Source organism: Planococcus citri, chromosome 1, assembly GCF_950023065.1.
Source record: "Planococcus citri chromosome 1, ihPlaCitr1.1, whole genome shotgun sequence".
Lineage (NCBI taxonomy): Eukaryota > Metazoa > Arthropoda > Insecta > Hemiptera > Pseudococcidae > Planococcus > Planococcus citri.
The window spans coordinates 94,289-111,733 of record NC_088677.1 but is presented as its reverse complement, the minus strand read 5'-3'; the positions used below and the strand labels follow the sequence as shown (position 1 = coordinate 111,733).

General features: G+C 38.7%; 1 protein-coding gene across 1 annotated transcript; it reads left to right on the top strand.

Moving 5' to 3' along the window:
• The first annotated feature begins 1,901 nt into the window (after positions 1–1,901).
• On the top strand, positions 1,902–6,429 carry LOC135843370 (WD repeat-containing protein 55 homolog). Its single transcript, XM_065361240.1, has 8 exons — positions 1,902–2,153; positions 2,276–2,463; positions 3,033–3,557; positions 4,254–4,436; positions 4,607–4,680; positions 4,786–4,946; positions 5,092–5,315; positions 5,972–6,429. The coding sequence occupies exons 2-8, from the start codon at positions 2,456–2,458 to the stop codon at positions 6,231–6,233; spliced, it is 1,437 nt and encodes a 478-aa protein (XP_065217312.1). The 5' UTR covers positions 1,902–2,153; positions 2,276–2,455; the 3' UTR covers positions 6,234–6,429.
• The last annotated feature ends 11,016 nt before the right edge of the window (positions 6,430–17,445 follow it).

The window sequence follows — 17,445 nt, the reverse complement described above, 5'->3', positions numbered from 1 at the left end:
GGAAGTGGTGCGGTATGTAATTATTCGCGTTCGCATTTTCGTTTTCGTTTTCGTTTTCGTTGGTTTTCAACTTGGTAAGTTGCAGTTGGGAAATGGAATAAGTAGGTACCTATGTATACATTTCGAAATTTTCGAATCAATTTTTTCAATTTTGAAATATTCCAACGCCAGTCTTCGTAAGTCCTCCGCGTTGAATTTTTTCAAATTCGTTTTCGTTTTTATCTATTTACCAACTGTTTGTGCAACTGCAACTGCAAGCACTCGTTTTTCATTTCCTCCAAGTGCGTTTATAAAAAAATTTTCATTAAAAAATTGATGAAAAGAATTAGCGTTCGTTACTCGCAGAAAAAAATTAACGGTGTCCTTCGAGAAAAACTGGTTAAATTGAAACTTTCTGAACTTTGTTCCGAACACACTCCCGAATATGAAGTTTGATCGGGTCTGGTTACATATATGAATTATGTATCTGCTTCGATTTTAACCAGAGAGTGTTTTAAAAAAACAAAAAGATTTTTAAAATGAATGATACGAGTAACTGAGTCGAGTACCTACTACCTACTTCGAAGATGTCTTTTTAAAACTGTTATACCTATCTGCAAATAATGAACTTCAAACTTCATTTTTTTAATATTAAAAAAAAAAAAAAAATTAAAAAAAGCGACGAAAAAAGTAAAAATTAGGTACGAATAGGAAAGGAAAACCTTTAAGCACTCGAATAAAATGATGATAAATTTGAGAAACATATGAGGAGCTTGGTTACAAAGTTAGACAAACGCCACAGGGTTGATTTTGAGAAAATCTATGTTTTTTGTTACAAAAATATACAGCATTGTAAAGGTGGGGGATTTTTGACAAATTGTAGTGATGATACTCAGTAACAAAAATACAAAAAATATCCTTCCACCATCACCCCCCACCACTAATAAAAAGAACCTGAAAATGCACTTGTCTGATTTTGAAACTAAGATGAAGATAATTTGAAATTGAAGCTGTCTAGATCAGTTGGGTTTGTATACGTATAGGATTTTTAACCCTCTTTCCATTTCTGTGGTCCCCTAGTTTCAAAATAGTACATAAAAGGTCGAAAAACGCGATCAAAGTTGCGCCTTAGTTTCAAACACGGACATGTGAACATTATCTTAGTTTCAAAATGAGACATATCCCATCATCTTAGTTTCAAAAACAGACATATCCTGGATATGTCTGTTTTTGAAACTAAGACAATTTGCACATGTCTGTGTTTGAAACTAAGGCAAAACTTTGAGCGCGTTTTTTACCCTTTTATGTACTATATTGAAAATAACAGACCTCGGCAATGAAAAGGGCGTTAAAAATCCTATAAGAATCAATATCTAACTCGATTTTTGTAGATCTGGCGTTTGTCTAACTTTGTAACCAACCTCCTCATATTATCTAATGTTGAATAGTGAAAACTTTTAAAAAGAAAACAATTGATTATAAACCTTTGTACCTCAGTACCTCTACCTACATCTTCATTTTCCATTTCTTCAACCAAGTAGAGTTGGTTGAAATTTTGATATTTGATTTGAAAAGATGAAAACAAACTGCTGTGAAAACGTTCTTTCATTCATTTTCATTCGTTCCTAGTTCCATTCGCTATTATTTTATTTTTTATCGCGTGACATGTCAGTCATGGCACCACTTCCACTTGCGGGGGAATAAAATAAAATAAAGGAAGGTTCAAAATGGAAAACCGAAACCGAAACTCTAAACGAGCAAACTGCAAAAAGTTACGGACTGAGAGTGATCGGCTAGGTACTGTTACGGACAAGGATGAGTTCATCATGGTTGTTACGGTACGAACTGTGAATCACGCGACACGCGTCACGCTTCGACCGGAACAAAAAGTCAGGTGGAACGAGGAGGAGGAAGCCGACCGCTGCGCTGCCGATGCGGTACTGCTACCCGCAGCAAATTTGATACTGCCCAAGTCACCCAAGTGCCCAATGAGCTTTATCAGTTTATCACGGAATTCTTTATCTTTTCGTTTTTTTCCCATCCTGAAACTGAATCCTGAATCCTGATGAAGAGATTACAAGTTACACAAATGACACATTCTGCTGATAATCAGTAATAAGTTGTTCAATTTTCAATCTTCAGTGAAAGGCTGTCTTGTTGTTGAATTAAAATAAGTAAGTGAAAATATAATTTTCCCACAAAACCCCAGTTGAATCCAGATACAATAAATTTCGAACATCCGTCAATTAATCGTAATCGTAATCGCAATCGCGCAACGTTCAATTTTCTGTTGCAGATAGACAAGAATCTTGTTCTCGCTGTAGGTCTCGATGTGAATTTGAAAGTTCCAATTTGTTCGATTGTTGCCATCGCGATGGAATGGCGAAAGAGCTGGCGCTGGCCGTCACTGTGTTTGTTTTGTAAATTGTAATCATCGTACCGAATTCGAATTGCAAGCTGTAAACTGTGTAAGCGTATGAAAATGTAAGTACCTAGCAATAAGCAGCAGTCCAGCTGACTGCCGAGTACAGTACAGTGTTGATGTGGGTGTCGGAGTATTTTGAATAGTTTTTCGTTGAGAATAGGTACTTACCTCGTACACATCATATCATATCATATATATCGTGTACATGTATGAAATGATTCTACGAAATATGTATAATAGAGCTCTGTTCTATTCGCTGCTCGGAGCAGCTCCCAACTGAAATTTTTTGCTCCTTTTTTGTTTTTCTGCTCTCGTTACAATTTAGGTACACTACCTGAAAAGGAAGTGTAAAAGGAGTAACTTTGTCGTTTCCTGATAACAAAAATCACAATTTTTCTAGTTTATTCGATGTGAGAGCTAAAAAAAAACGAGATGCTATACGTATAGGTAAAGTCAAATTTCTGCTCGGAGTTGCTCCGAGCAGCGAACAGAACACAGCTTATAGATTGTACTTGGATACACCACACCTGACACTCTGACACCTGCTTACATATGTGCGGCGGGTATGAGTCTTGCGAGTTCATTTGCACCTTTAACCAAATTTAACAAACAGTCGTGTTTTTACCAGATCGATAATGGGCATGGGAAAGACATCCTTCAGAAGAGAAGATGAAGACGACGAGGTGGATGACGTTCAAAACCAACTGTTAGACGACGATGATGGAGTAGCGATGATCGGACACGTCGCTGGCAATAATGTTCCGGAACCAGAACCGGAAGCCGAAGCCGCGGTGGAATCGAGCAACGATGATTACTCTGATTCGGATGCGGATTCGGAATCCGATTCTGATTCTGATTACTCACCATCGTTGCCATTGCGACCAGACAATGACAACGATAACAACGCGGATGAGGATGCCGATGCTAATGCCGAATCTGAAACAGACAGTGTCGAATCGCTTCGACTTGGGCGAGAAACGCGAACGAAAGCGGAAAGTTCATCGGATGATATTTTATCGATGCTGAAAAATGGCGCCATTTCGAGAAAATTGCAACCACCCGATATCCTGAATGACGATGTAGTAACAGACATATCGTTTTCTCCAACTCGCGATATAATCGCTGTTGCAACTGCCGTAGGTGATGTATATTTGTGAGTAGCAAATTTTTAAAAAATACGATACTTACCTATCTTTGCACTTCTTATGCGGTGTTGCGAAGACGAAATCCTTTCATTTTCTTTTTGGTTTAAGTTTTGGGAAAAATTGAGTTTGTATCGAGTTACGGTTTGTTTGGTTACTAAAAATGACGTTTTCATTTAGTTTAACCTTATCTTTCGTTATTTACTTATCATTTTTCATTTTCCTCAAATTGAACAATTTTCAGTGATTTTAATACAAGTTAGAAGAAAAAAGCAACGTTAAAACCATTGAAAACGCGGAAAATATGCGGAAAATTGCTCGTATATCCCTTTCAATAACGAGTATTCTCAAAGTTCAAAACCCATTTTTCCCGCATTTTAGTAATTTTTAGATAACTATTTCTGGCATTTGAAGAAAAATGAAATGTAATAATAAAAAAATTTGGTAAATTCCATTCCATCGTAACATTCAAAGTTTTCGTTTCACGTTATGTTTCAAATTGCGTTAAACCTAAAAAATATTGTTCCATTTTGTTACCTGTTTTCAATAAAATAACATTTTCACGACACCGCATTGAAATGTGCAGGTTGCTGGTGCTAGATTCGTAGATTGTAGCATTCTAGTGTTGCTTTACTCGCATACAATACATATAACGAGTTATATCAATTACCAATGTATGCGTATCTATTGGATGGGATTATATGTAGGTACAGTTACGATATTGAAAACACTCGAGTCGCTTTAAAGTACTCGGCTCATATGGGCAGCTGCAGACGCATCGAGTTTGACGACCAAGGAGAATCTATATACTCCATTTCCGATGATAAATGTATTATAGTGGCTGACACAAATTCTGGAAAATTTAAGAACGTTTTTGATAATGCTCATAGGTGAGTGCTTTTGGCCTACTGCCTAGCCCTCTAGTCTAGTACTGCCTATGGCTGGGTACAAGTAGATACCTATGTGTATATGTATGTAGTAGGTATGTACCTAGTAAACTTTGTACTCCACACAGTAATTTGATTTTTCCAATTAATCTGACGCAACTTTGAAATTTCAGTCATCCAATTTATTCCTTACTGGTGATAAATAATAATTTATTTTCAACTGGCGATGACGAAGGACATGTGAAATGTGAGTATTTGCGTATGTACTCGTAGCTGTAATGTACATAAGTATGATACAATGTACATTGTACAAGTATTAGTATGCACTTTGCATTTTGCCCATACCGCACAGTGTGGGATAAACGCGGAAGAGAGCAAGTATTTTCATTGAAAGTTGGTGCCGACTATGTGAGTTCATTAAAGTGCTTGGATGAAGCCAGCACTCTAGTGTGTACAGCCGGAGATGGAGTGGTCAGTGTCATTAATACCAACAGTAGAAAACTTGCCAACAAGGTGAGTACTGAGTATAGTAGTCTAAATGTAGGTCTAGGTTTGGGTAATCTTACAGCTCACACTTGTACTTACTTGTACATACATACATACATACATACATACATACATAGACATACATATGTTATTACTTTTTTTTGTGTCCCAGTCTCAGCCATATGATGCGGAATTAACTTGTAGCGATTCATTTTGCTCCGACACTAAATTGGCAGTGGGTACGACAACTGGTGCTCTGCTGCTGTACAGTTGGGGCCAGTTTTCATCTTGGAACGACGAATTTCCAGGCGTGGATGACAAGAAGCACGCCATCAACTGTATGATACCAGTTACCGAGAATATTGTTGTTACTGGCATGGATGATGGCTTATTAAGGTGACAATGACCATTTTCCTGTTTCAACTACTTGCCACATTTTTTAGCCAACATATCATGATTAAGGGTAGCTGTCAAATCAGCTGACTGTGTGCCTGTGCTGCTGCTGCAATCAGAGGCGGATTTAGGGGTTTGTCTCCCATGGGCAGTAAATTGAGTGAATTTGTGCCGCCCCTCCCCACCCCAAAATGAAAAATATTTTCGCAGCATATTTTTGGTTTTATAAAAAATAAAAACTGAAAAAAAAAGTAAAACAAGACCAAAATTCTAAATTATTCAAAATTCATTTAAATTTTTCATATTTTAAACAACCATTTTCCAGATTTTGCTTCAGAGAAAATTCAAATATGTATTTTTTATCCAACTGACAACCTTAATTTTTTTTGTCAATCGTCATAATACTTACCTACATTTTAAATTTAAAAAGTAGTGGAAAAAATTGAAAATTTTGCCACCCTGGCTATTGCCCACTCTGCACATGCCTAAATCCAGGGCTGCCTACAATATGGAGGCTATGGTAGATAGATACTAGATAGAGAAGGCTGTATAGAGTAGCTATCACCTATCACTATACATGTATACAAGATAAGTACATATGTGTATTCAGTTTGAGTTAACTAAGTAATACAATTTTATGCGGTTTGCCCCTTTTTCAGAGCAACAAATTTATTCCCAATGAGGCATGTTGGTATCGTCGGTCAGCATGGTGGCACAGTTGAATGCATCGATATAAACGCAGATGGTACTTTACTGGCATCCGCATCCATCAATAACAAAGTACGCTTCTGGAATGTGGAATATTTCGAAGACATCCATATTACTGACAAGATGGCTTCCAATAATAACAAGGCTCGAGAACATAATCTTCCGTCATCATACGGTCTCAACAGTACTGACTTTTATTCGGGTTTATCGTGAAAATCGCCAATTTGTCAATTTGCAAATTTTTGAAGCCCACACTCATGGCCCAAACCTGTTTGTTTGTGGGTTGTGTTGCCTCAGGTGGTAGTACGTAGACGTACATTCAATTTTATTTTTGTACATACTATGTATGTACACTATGTACAAATGAGTAGGATGCAGTGTGGTATAGAAATAAATTTTATTTAAAGAAGTTTTGTAACAAGGAATTAACGGGTCGAGTTAATGGGTAGGATGAAGATAGGTATTGGAAGAAGATAAATAGGAAATGGAATATTACGAGCATTGGGAAGTAGGAAAGATGTAGGATGGAGAAATAAAACCTATTTACACCACATAACCTTCATTAAATCAGCTTCCATTACCATAAGAAAAATAAAAGTATCTTCTACACAATAAATTTAGAAAAGCCAAGAAGGTATCGAGATGACATCTCGATATGATTTTAGAATTCAAAGATAGATCAAATTCAAACACATTTGATTCGATTACTTCACCATTGTGAATGTAGGTCAGAAAATTAATCTCATGAATCGAGATATTTCAATTTGGAAAATTACACAGTTGACCGAAGTCCTATATCGAGATTCATAATCGAACCATATCAATATAAATAAAACAACTAAGCCAAATTCGGCTATTTCATTTGTACATCACTAAGCCTAAAACCTCATAATCAAGGTATATCGTAAAGGGACATTTTACCTAACACTCACTCACCACATCATGGCAGAATTGCCATTACCGGCAACTCCGTTGCTAGGCTTCTACTCAGCCATCTCGATGAAGTCAGCACCAGGTAATAAATCAATAATTCGCGAAATAAATCTCGAAAGTCAAATCAAGCTCAAATCATTATAATAATGAAACAATATCACATCAAAAAATACATAATAACATAAATCAAAAATTAAGAAAAAGAACGCGAAAACGTACGTCTAATTCATATACGGAAAATTCATAAGTTACTTGAAACCAGATTCAAAAGTTCCAACAACACACCGAATCTGAATTCAAGTAACGCAATCTACTTCAATTTTGTTCAAGTAGACGAAGACTTCCAAGATTATAGCCATCTATACTACAGCAGGGATGGAGACTATTATGATAGCGGTACTGGTACTACTGGTACTGGTACTGGTACTGGTACTATACTGAATAAAAAGGTTGGCACTGGTACAGGTATTGGCACTGTACCAATGTAAAATGCGGGATTGGATCTGTACTGGTATTCCAGTGGTATGGGACTTGAATACCAGTATAATACTGGTACAATATTGGTATAATCCAGTTTCAATTCAGGAAAACTTCTATTTTATGATTTTTAAACACATCTGCATTATTTTTAAATGTAGAAAATTTTTAAAAAAATCAGAAAGTGCTTTATTTTTAAAAAGTTGAACCATTATGAAACTTTTTCATGAAAACTTTGAACTTTCTAGTTTTTTAAAACAATTTATGGCAACAAAATAAACTTTTTCAATTTTCAATTTCAATTTCAACTGTTGACAAAAAAAAATGGCCAAATCATGAGAAGGACAATTTTATTTTTTATTTTAATGAAAAGAATAGGTAGTGTTTGTTTTCTGGTAATTCCTACGTAGTAAAACAAAAAGAAGAGATTTCCGGACAATTTTTGAAAAGAAGATCCCTGATCATTTCAATTTTTGCGATAAAAATAACCTAGGTAATTGTATTTTTTGAAAAAATTTACAAAGTGAAAATTTTTCACCATTTTTGGCGAAAAGGAATTTCATAATTTCTGCCAAAAGCGGGAGTTTTTAGGAATAATTATTGGCAAGAAATGATATTTTTTGGCAATTTCTACCAAATAGTTATATTTAAGCGAGGCTTTTGGTTAATTGTTGGAAAAAAAAATTAAAAAGCCAAAATCTAATCATTTTAGCTGAACTTGTCAATTTTTGGAATTATTTGCAAAGAAATTACATTTGATCACATTTTTTTCCCGACAAGTTATAGACTTGTTTTATTTGCCATTTTTGGCAATGTTTGGCAGAAAAGCTGGACCTTTCAGTTGTTGAAAAGTTGAAACGTTGGCAATAATAAGCAAGACTTTTGGATAATTCTTTAAAAACAAGTACACTAACTTTGGAACTTTTTAGAATTTTTCGCAAAAAAAAAAAACAGAATTAGCAATTATTCGGGATTTTTTTTGGTTAACAACTGAAATTTTTGGCATTTTTTCAGAGAAAAAAGTGGGTTGAAAAAAATAAACATATACTTTTCTGGAATTTTTTTGCATACCTACACGATACAAAAGTAAGTAACAATTTTAAGCAAGAAACGAGACTATTGGAAAATTTTGACAGAAGGTGAGATTTTTTGCAGAAACAGACTTGAAATTTTAGCAAAACGCTAAGAATGCGCTGCAGCCTGAAAAATAATAGAAATTCTACAGTTTTTATATGTAATTTTGATTGTATTTGGTTTGGGTAATGGGAAGGAGAAAATAGGAATTGGATCAAAAAAGTAAACAGACTTTCAAAATCGGCACAATTATAACACAAAGAAAAGACGAGTCGCACGTCATTTAAATTTTTAGATACCTATAAAGCTCATCTGTGGCAAAGTCCCCTCCCCTGTAAAATTATTGTCACATTACTTCTACTGGGTTATTGAGGGAAACTTGCAAAAAAAAAAAAAAAAAAAAAAAAGGTGTAAAATCAGAGGACCGATCAAATACGCAACAATTTTTCAATGTTGGCTTTATTAAACAGAAAAATTGATGTATTTTTGGTAATGTGAGAGACGAGGAGTAGGTTTTTTTGAATATGCTACATATATCGTAAGTAGAGAGGTCATTTTACTTATAACATGTCCTGACGTTTCTTAAAATTTCATTTTTTTTACTCGAAATCGTGAAAAACAAGCTGTACCCGTATTTCAGTAATGGTACAAATTTTACCAAAACCAGCGGTAAGGTACTGGTTTCCATCCCTGCATCGTGCATTCGAGATGTTTTTTCGGGTGTTGAAAGAAAAAATGAATAAATAATTTTGTTGATACAGTTTTTTAAAACCTATCGTATGTATTCTTATTTAAGTGTTAACTTATTTCCATAGGAACATCATCTAACTCATACAGTAGTCAGTAGTGTTATCAATCTATCAAATGTCTTTGAATAGAAATTATCATCGAAGGCCGTATTCGCGAGCTGAACATCATTTTTCGAGTTTGACAGATGAGGCCACCTTGTAACAGGCGAAATTGATTAGTCGTTTGTCGACTAGGCCAATATTTGTCGTTTTTTGCGAAAATGGAATAGCGAATCCATCACATGAGGAGATGGGGAAGTAGGAGACATTACCGATTACATGGAATAAAGTGGTAAATTTTCAAAGTAAAATAAGCGATAATAAAAATGTATTTTTTACGTTCAAAAATTCTTATTATTCTTTTCAATTTTTTGGAAGCTGTAATGATTTTTTTTAGAAGTTTCAATTTTCAAAAAGAAAAAAATATACAGGCTCTATCGATGCGAGGGCAAAAACTTTTGCAAATTTGTATTTTGGATGAGTGAAAAAACAATATTTCAGATAACGTTGTTTTAAGCGAGAAGTTTTTTTTTGGAGGGCTTTGAAATTTTAGAACCTATTTGAATTTCTGGAGCAAAAGCAAATTGGTTTAAATATTTTTTGAAAGTTCAACAAGATAGGGTGCCAACTTCTACGATGACGATTACCTGACAGATTTCGAAAACGAATCTATCCCTGCAGGAAGATCTACAACCTACGCTCCTTCTTTCCGACCGAATCTACATAGCAATAGGTAGGTACCAACGTTGATTCGAATAATGCCGAAGACGAAGATCTGACTGATTTCGAAGACGATAGAAATCCTGCCAATGATCGAGTCGAATTTCCTTCCGGTGATGATGACGATCTCGAAATACCGAATATCGAACCATCGTCGAAGCCTGCCCCAAAACCACAACCAGTAAAAATTGACGACGATTATTGGGGTAATATTAGCGACGAGAAAGTTATTATGACCAATTGCCTATCTTCAAAATTGAAGGGGCGAACCCGATTCAAAATTTCCAAAGTTCGAGTGCCCCAAATTTGAATTTTGAAACTGTGCTTGCCCCTTCAATTTTGAAGATAGGCAATTGGTCATAATAACTTTTTTTGTTCGTCCACTCGAGTACTATGGGTAAGGGGCATCACTTGAATGATTCAAATATCTTCTTATTTTTGATTAATTTTTCAAAATTGGTGAATTTTAGTTCAAAAATGGAGTAATTTCTCCAATACGCAGATGGTAAGAAAATGTGTGAATCATTCAAATGATGCCCTTAACCCATAGTACTCGAGTGGATGAACAAAACAAGTTATTATGGCCGATTATAGGCAATTGGTCATAATAACTTTTTTTGTTCGCCCACCCGAGTACTATGGGTTAGGGGCATCACTTAAATGATTCAAACGTTTTCTTATTTTTGATGAATTTTTTAAAATTGGTAAATTTCCAGTTTTGCGGAGCACGTAGCGCCTTCATTTTACAAGATAGGCAACTTATCATAATAACGTTTTTTGTTCGTCTACTCGAGTTGTATCTATTGTGAAATTATTGCCCACGATTTATTTAACACCCTGTATAAGAAAAGAGTCAAGAGTATAATTCGTTGCTCAAGAAGTAAACGACGTACAGTTTTCAAAATCCATTCGTGTGATATTATTTATTTTTAGCCAATAAAAAAATATTTATTATTTTCATTTGATTTTCTTTTTAATTTTACTTTACAAGAGATGGATGGAAAGAAAAATGAGTTTTGTTTCGTTTTCTAAGTACATAGATACGTAGTTCATAATTCGTTCGCTAAAATAACAGAACTCAAACACCATCTTAACGATTCACCAGTCAACTAGCGATTTCTTTTTATGAAGAATTTCATTACAGAGAACGCTCGAACTGTACGTTCGTTATCAGCTTCTATCATGTTGTTCTTTTTATAACCATTGCACCAAACAACACTATTCTTCGAAATAATGATACGCACACGATTTACTTTTCACACTTTTCAATGAACTTTTCACTTTTCATTTCACCAAAATTACTTTTCTGAAAAGTGCACATCTCTAACAATAACATTCATAGTTAAACTTACATAACAAATTGATATCTATGCGTATTAAAATGCCAACAACATTGATGAGTAGATTAGTAGAAATAATTCATCATTGTTGAATTCAAAATACATTCATCTACTCGAAATTACATATAATCAGAATTTGCTTCAATTTATTGATCTGGACTTTCGATTCTGACTTGAGGCTTGATAGATGTAATGTAGATATAAACGTGCAAATCGCTTCAACTTCTGAAAATGATTGTAAGAACTCGATTGTATAATTTTAAAATACCTACATCTCAGCACAATACTCACTTAGCTAACTACGTGGATATCTACATTCATAGAATTTCAATTTTCTTTGTAGACAATTTTTATTTTTAGAAACAAGCCGAGGGGTACGTGAAAAGAATGAAGAAAAATAAAATAATTAGTGAAACGTGATTTATTTTTGGTAACAGAAGTTGGATTTGAGATATTTTTGTATCAATTACATATTTCGAATTGACAAACTCTGGTTTCAATAATCGATTATTCACGATCAGAAAACTTGAATTTTTTAAAAATATTTTCCCATCATATAAAATTATTGATTTAAAATTTGAATCGCTATTTTATTTTCATTCATTTTTTACTTTCTTGTGTAAAAATTCAAGAATTGTTATTTCATGAAAAATTTTCAGTTCATTAAAAAAAACTCCTTCCAAATCCTTACGCAGTTTATTCGACATGACATCATTCTATTCAAAAATTACACCTTTCTTCCACGCATAATTTACTAGTAGGTAAAATTTGTGCTTGTGTTTCTTACAAAGTAGCGGCCATTTTGATTGACAGGTCGGCCAAAATTTCAGATTTTGCTTTCCAACATATATCAAAATTTGACATAGAAAAAAGTTGCTGACTTTGCATTTTCATGACTGATTCTTACCAATTTTCAGTCGCTGATTCCGAATTTGACGTCAAAATTGGTTCATGAATTTTTGATTTGGAGATATAAAAAAAAATAAATAAAAAAAAGCATAAAATTTTCATTCAATTTATGTGTAAACGATTCTACAAGAATTACTCAAATGAATGAATCGGTCTCGAGCTGAACTCTCATACAGATCAATTCGTTCATGTTCCAGTAAAATTCATTAAATATTATTCAAATGAATCGCAAGCAACCCGCGGCGATCTCGCGGCGACCTCGCGGCGACCTCGCGGCGACCTCGCGGCGACCTCGCGGCGACCCCGCGGCGACCTCGCGGCGACCCCGCGGCGACCCCGCGGCGACCCCGCGGCGACCCCGCAGCGACCACAGACTCCGAACAGACTCCGAACAGACTCTGAACGGAGTCTGAACAGAGTCTGAACAGAGTCTGAACAGAGTCTGAACAGAGTCTGAACAGAGTCTGAACAGAGTCTGAACAGACTCCGAACAGACTCCGAACAGACTCCGAACGGAGTCTGAATGGAGTCCAAACAGACTCTGAACAGACTCTGAACAGACTCTGAACAGACTCCGAACTGACTCCGAACTGACTCCGAACGGAGTCCGGACTCCGAACAGACTCCGAACAGACTCTGAACAGACTCTGAACAGACTCCAAACAGACTCTGAACAGACTCCGAACGGAGTCTGAATGGAGTCCAAACAGACTCTGAACAGACTCCGAACGGAGTCTGAACGGAGTCTGAATGGACTCCGAACAGACTCCGAATGGAGTCTGAATGGACTCCGAACAGACTCCGAACAGACTCTGAACAGACTCCGAACAGACTCTGAACAGACTCTGAACTGACTCGAGTCTGAATGGACTCCGAACAGACTCCGAACAGACTCCGAATGGAGTCTGAATGGACTCCGAACAGACTCCGAACAGACTCCGAACAGACTCTGAACAGACTCCGAACAGACTCTGAACAGACTCTGAACTGACTCTGAACTGACTCCGAACAGACTCCGAACAGACTCTGAACGGAGTCTGAATGGACTCCGAACAGACTCTGAACGGAGTCTGAACAGACTCTGCACAGACTCTGAACAGACTCTGAACAGACTCTGAACAGACTCCGAACAGACTCCGAACTGAATCCGAACGGAGTCCGAACGGACTCCGAACAGACTCCGAACAGACTCTGAACAGACTCCAAACAGACTCTGAACAGACTCTGAACGGACTCTGAACGGAGTCTGAATGGAGTCCAAACAGACTCCGAACAGACTCCGAACAGACTCCGAACAGACTCCGAACAGACTCCGAACGGAGTCTGAACGGAGTCTGAGTGGACTCCGGACAGACTCCGAACAGACTCCGAATGGAGTCTGAATGGACTCCGAACAGACTCCGAACAGACTCTGAACAGACTCCAAACAGACTCTGAACAGACTCTGAACGGACTCTGAACGGAGTCTGAATGGAGTCCAAACAGACTCCGAACAGACTCCGAACAGACTCCGAACAGACTCCGAACGGAGTCTGAACGGAGTCTGAATGGACTCCGAACAGACTCCGAACAGACTCCGAACGGACTCTGAACGGAGTCTGAACAGACTCCGAACAGACTCTGAACAGACTCCAAACAGACTCTGAACAGACTCTGAACGGACTCTGAACGGAGTCTGAATGGAGTCCAAACAGACTCCGAACAGACTCCGAACAGACTCCGAACAGACTCCGAACGGAGTCTGAATGGACTCCGAACAGACTCCGAACAGACTCCGAATGGAGTCTGAATGGACTCCGAACAGACTCCGAACAGACTCTGAACAGACTCCGAACAGACTCTGAACAGACTCTGAACTGACTCTGAACTGACTCCGAACAGACTCCAAACAGACTCCGAACGGAGTCTGAACAGACTCTGCACAGACTCTGAACAGACTCTGAACAGACTCTGAACGGACTCTGAACAGACTCCGAACTGAATCCGAACGGAGTCCGAACGGACTCCGAACAGACTCCGAACAGACTCTGAACAGACTCCAAACAGACTCTGAACAGACTCTGAACGGACTCTGAACGGAGTCTGAATGGAGTCCAAACAGACTCCGAACAGACTCCGAACAGACTCCGAACAGACTCCGAACAGACTCCGAACGGAGTCTGAACGGAGTCTGAGTGGACTCCGGACAGACTCCGAACAGACTCCGAATGGAGTCTGAATGGACTCCGAACAGACTCCGAACAGACTCTGAACAGACTCCAAACAGACTCTGAACACACTCTGAACGGACTCTGAACGGAGTCTGAATGGAGTCCAAACAGACTCCGAACAGACTCCGAACAGACTCCGAACAGACTCCGAACAGACTCCGAACGGAGTCTGAACGGAGTCTGAATGGACTCCGAACAGACTCCGAACAGACTCCGAACGGACTCTGAACGGAGTCTGAACAGACTCTGAACAGACTCCAAACAGACTCTGAACAGACTCTGAACGGACTCTGAACGGAGTCTGAATGGAGTCCAAACAGACTCCGAACAGACTCCGAACAGACTCCGAACAGACTCCGAACGGAGTCTGAATGGACTCCGAACAGACTCCGAACAGACTCCGAATGGAGTCTGAATGGACTCCGAACAGACTCCGAACAGACTCTGAACAGACTCCGAACAGACTCTGAACAGACTCTGAACTGACTCTGAACTGACTCCGAACAGACTCCAAACAGACTCCGAACGGAGTCTGAACAGACTCTGCACAGACTCTGAACAGACTCTGAATAGACTCTGAACGGACTCTGAACAGACTCTGAACAGACTCTGAACAGACTCTGAACAGACTCTGAACAGACTCTGAACAGACCCTGAACAGACCCTGAAAAGACTCTGAGCAGACTCTGAACGGACCATAGAGAGTGAATTGAACATAGAGAGAGAATTGAACATAGAGAGTGTATTGAACATAGAGAATGAATTGAACATGGAGAGTGAATTGAACATAGAGAGTGAATTACAGACTCTGAACGGACTCTGTTCAGTCGCTGATTCCAAATTTGACGTCAAAATTGGTGCATGAATTTTTGATTTGGAGATAAAAAAAAAAAAAAAAAAAAAAAGCGTAAAATTTTCATTCAATTTATTTGTAAACGATTCTACAAGAATTACTCAAATGAATGAATCGGTCTCGAGCTGAACTCTCATACAGATCAATTCGTTCATGTTCCAGTAAAATTCATTAAATATTATTCAAATGAATCGCAAGCAACCCGCGGCGACCCGCGGCGATCCGCGGCGACCTGACTATGTTAGTTCATGCATTTTTTGGGGAAAAAAACTTGTTGTTGCGAATAGAGCTGAAAATTGGGCTATGGGGGTTTTTGGGACAGCGAATTCATTTCCGGCGTCAGATTTTCACCACAGTGCACCATTCTCTCGAAAATGGCGTTTTATTGGGACAAAAACTCTGAACAGACTCTGAACAGACTCTGAACAGACTCTGAACAGACTCTGAACAGACTCTGAACAGACTCTGAACAGACTCTGAACGGACTCTGAACGGACTCTGAACGGACTCTGAACAGACTCTGAACAGACTCTGAACGGACTCTGAACGGACTCACAGACTCTGAACAGACTCTGCACAGACTCTGCACAGACTCTGCACAGACTCTGAACAGACTCTGAACAGACTCTGAACAGACTCTGAACAGACTCTGAACAGACTCTGAACAGACTCTGAACAGACTCCGAACAGACTCCGAACAGACTCCGAACAGACTCCGAACAGACTCCGAACAGACTCCGAACAGACTCCGAACAGACTCCGAACAGACTCCGAACAGACTCCGAACAGACTCCGAACAGACTCCGAACAGACTCCGAACAGACTCCGAACAGACTCCGAACAGACTCCGAACAGACTCCGAACAGACTCCGAACAGACTCCGAACAGACTCCGAACAGACTCCGAACAGACTCCGAACAGACTCCGAACAGACTCCGAACAGACTCCGAACAGACTCCGAACAGACTCCGAACAGACTCCGAACAGACTCCGAACAGACTCCGAACAGACTCCGAACAGACTCCGAACAGACTCCGAACAGACTCCGAACAGACTCCGAACAGACTCCGAACAGACTCCGAACAGACTCCGAACAGACTCCGAACAGACTCCGAACAGACTCCGAACAGACTCCGAACAGACTCCGAACAGACTCCGAACAGACTCCGAACGGACTCCGAACGGAGTCTGACAGACTCCGAACGGAGTCTGAATGGACTCCGAACAGACTCCGAACAGACTCCGAACAGACTCCGAACAGACTCCGAACTGACTCCGAACTGACTCCGAACTGACTCCGAACGGAGTCTGAATAACAGACTCCGAACAGACTCTGAACGGACTCTGCACGGACTCCGAACAGACTCAGAACAGGCTCCGAACAGGCTCCGAACAGACTCCGAACAGACTCCGAACAGACTCCGAACAGACTCCGAACAGACTCCGAACAGACTCCGAACAGACTCCGAAAAGACCCCGAACAGACTCCAAACAGACTCCGAACGGAGTCTGAATGGAGTCCAATCAGACTCTGAACAGACTCTGAACAGACTCTGAACAGACTCTGAACAGACTCTGAACAGACTCTGAACAGACTCTGAACAGACTCTGAACAGACTCTGAACAGACTCTGAACAGACCCTGAACAGACCCTGAAAAGACTCTGAGCAGACTCTGAACGGACCATAGAGAGTGAATTGAACATAGAGAGAGAATTGAACATAGAGAGTGTATTGAACATAGAGAATGAATTGAACATGGAGAGTGAATTACGGACTCTGAACGGACTCTGTTCAGTCGCTGATTCCAAATTTGACGTCAAAATTGGTGCATGAATTTTTGATTTGGAGATAAAAAAAAAAAAAAAAAAGCGTAAAATTTTCATTCAATTTATTTGTAAACGATTCTACAAGAATTACTCAAATGAATGAATCGGTCTCGAGCTGAACTCTCATACAGATCAATTCGTTCATGTTCCAGTAAAATTCATTAAATATTATTCAAATGAATCGCAAGCAACCCGCGGCGACCCGCGGCGATCCGCGGCGACCTGACTATGTTAGTTCATGCATTTTTTGGGGAAAAAAACTTGTTGTTGCGAATAGAGCTGAAAATTGGGCT

What these genes read in the sequence shown, in the direction of transcription:
- LOC135843370 (XM_065361240.1), top strand. An exon ending in GCCGTAGGTGATGTATATTT is followed by an intron (nt 3,558 to 4,253) that starts GTGAGTAGCAAA and finishes GATTATATGTAG; the next exon opens with GTACAGTTACGATATTGAAA. An exon ending in GTTTTTGATAATGCTCATAG is followed by an intron (nt 4,437 to 4,606) that starts GTGAGTGCTTTT and finishes TTGAAATTTCAG; the next exon opens with TCATCCAATTTATTCCTTAC.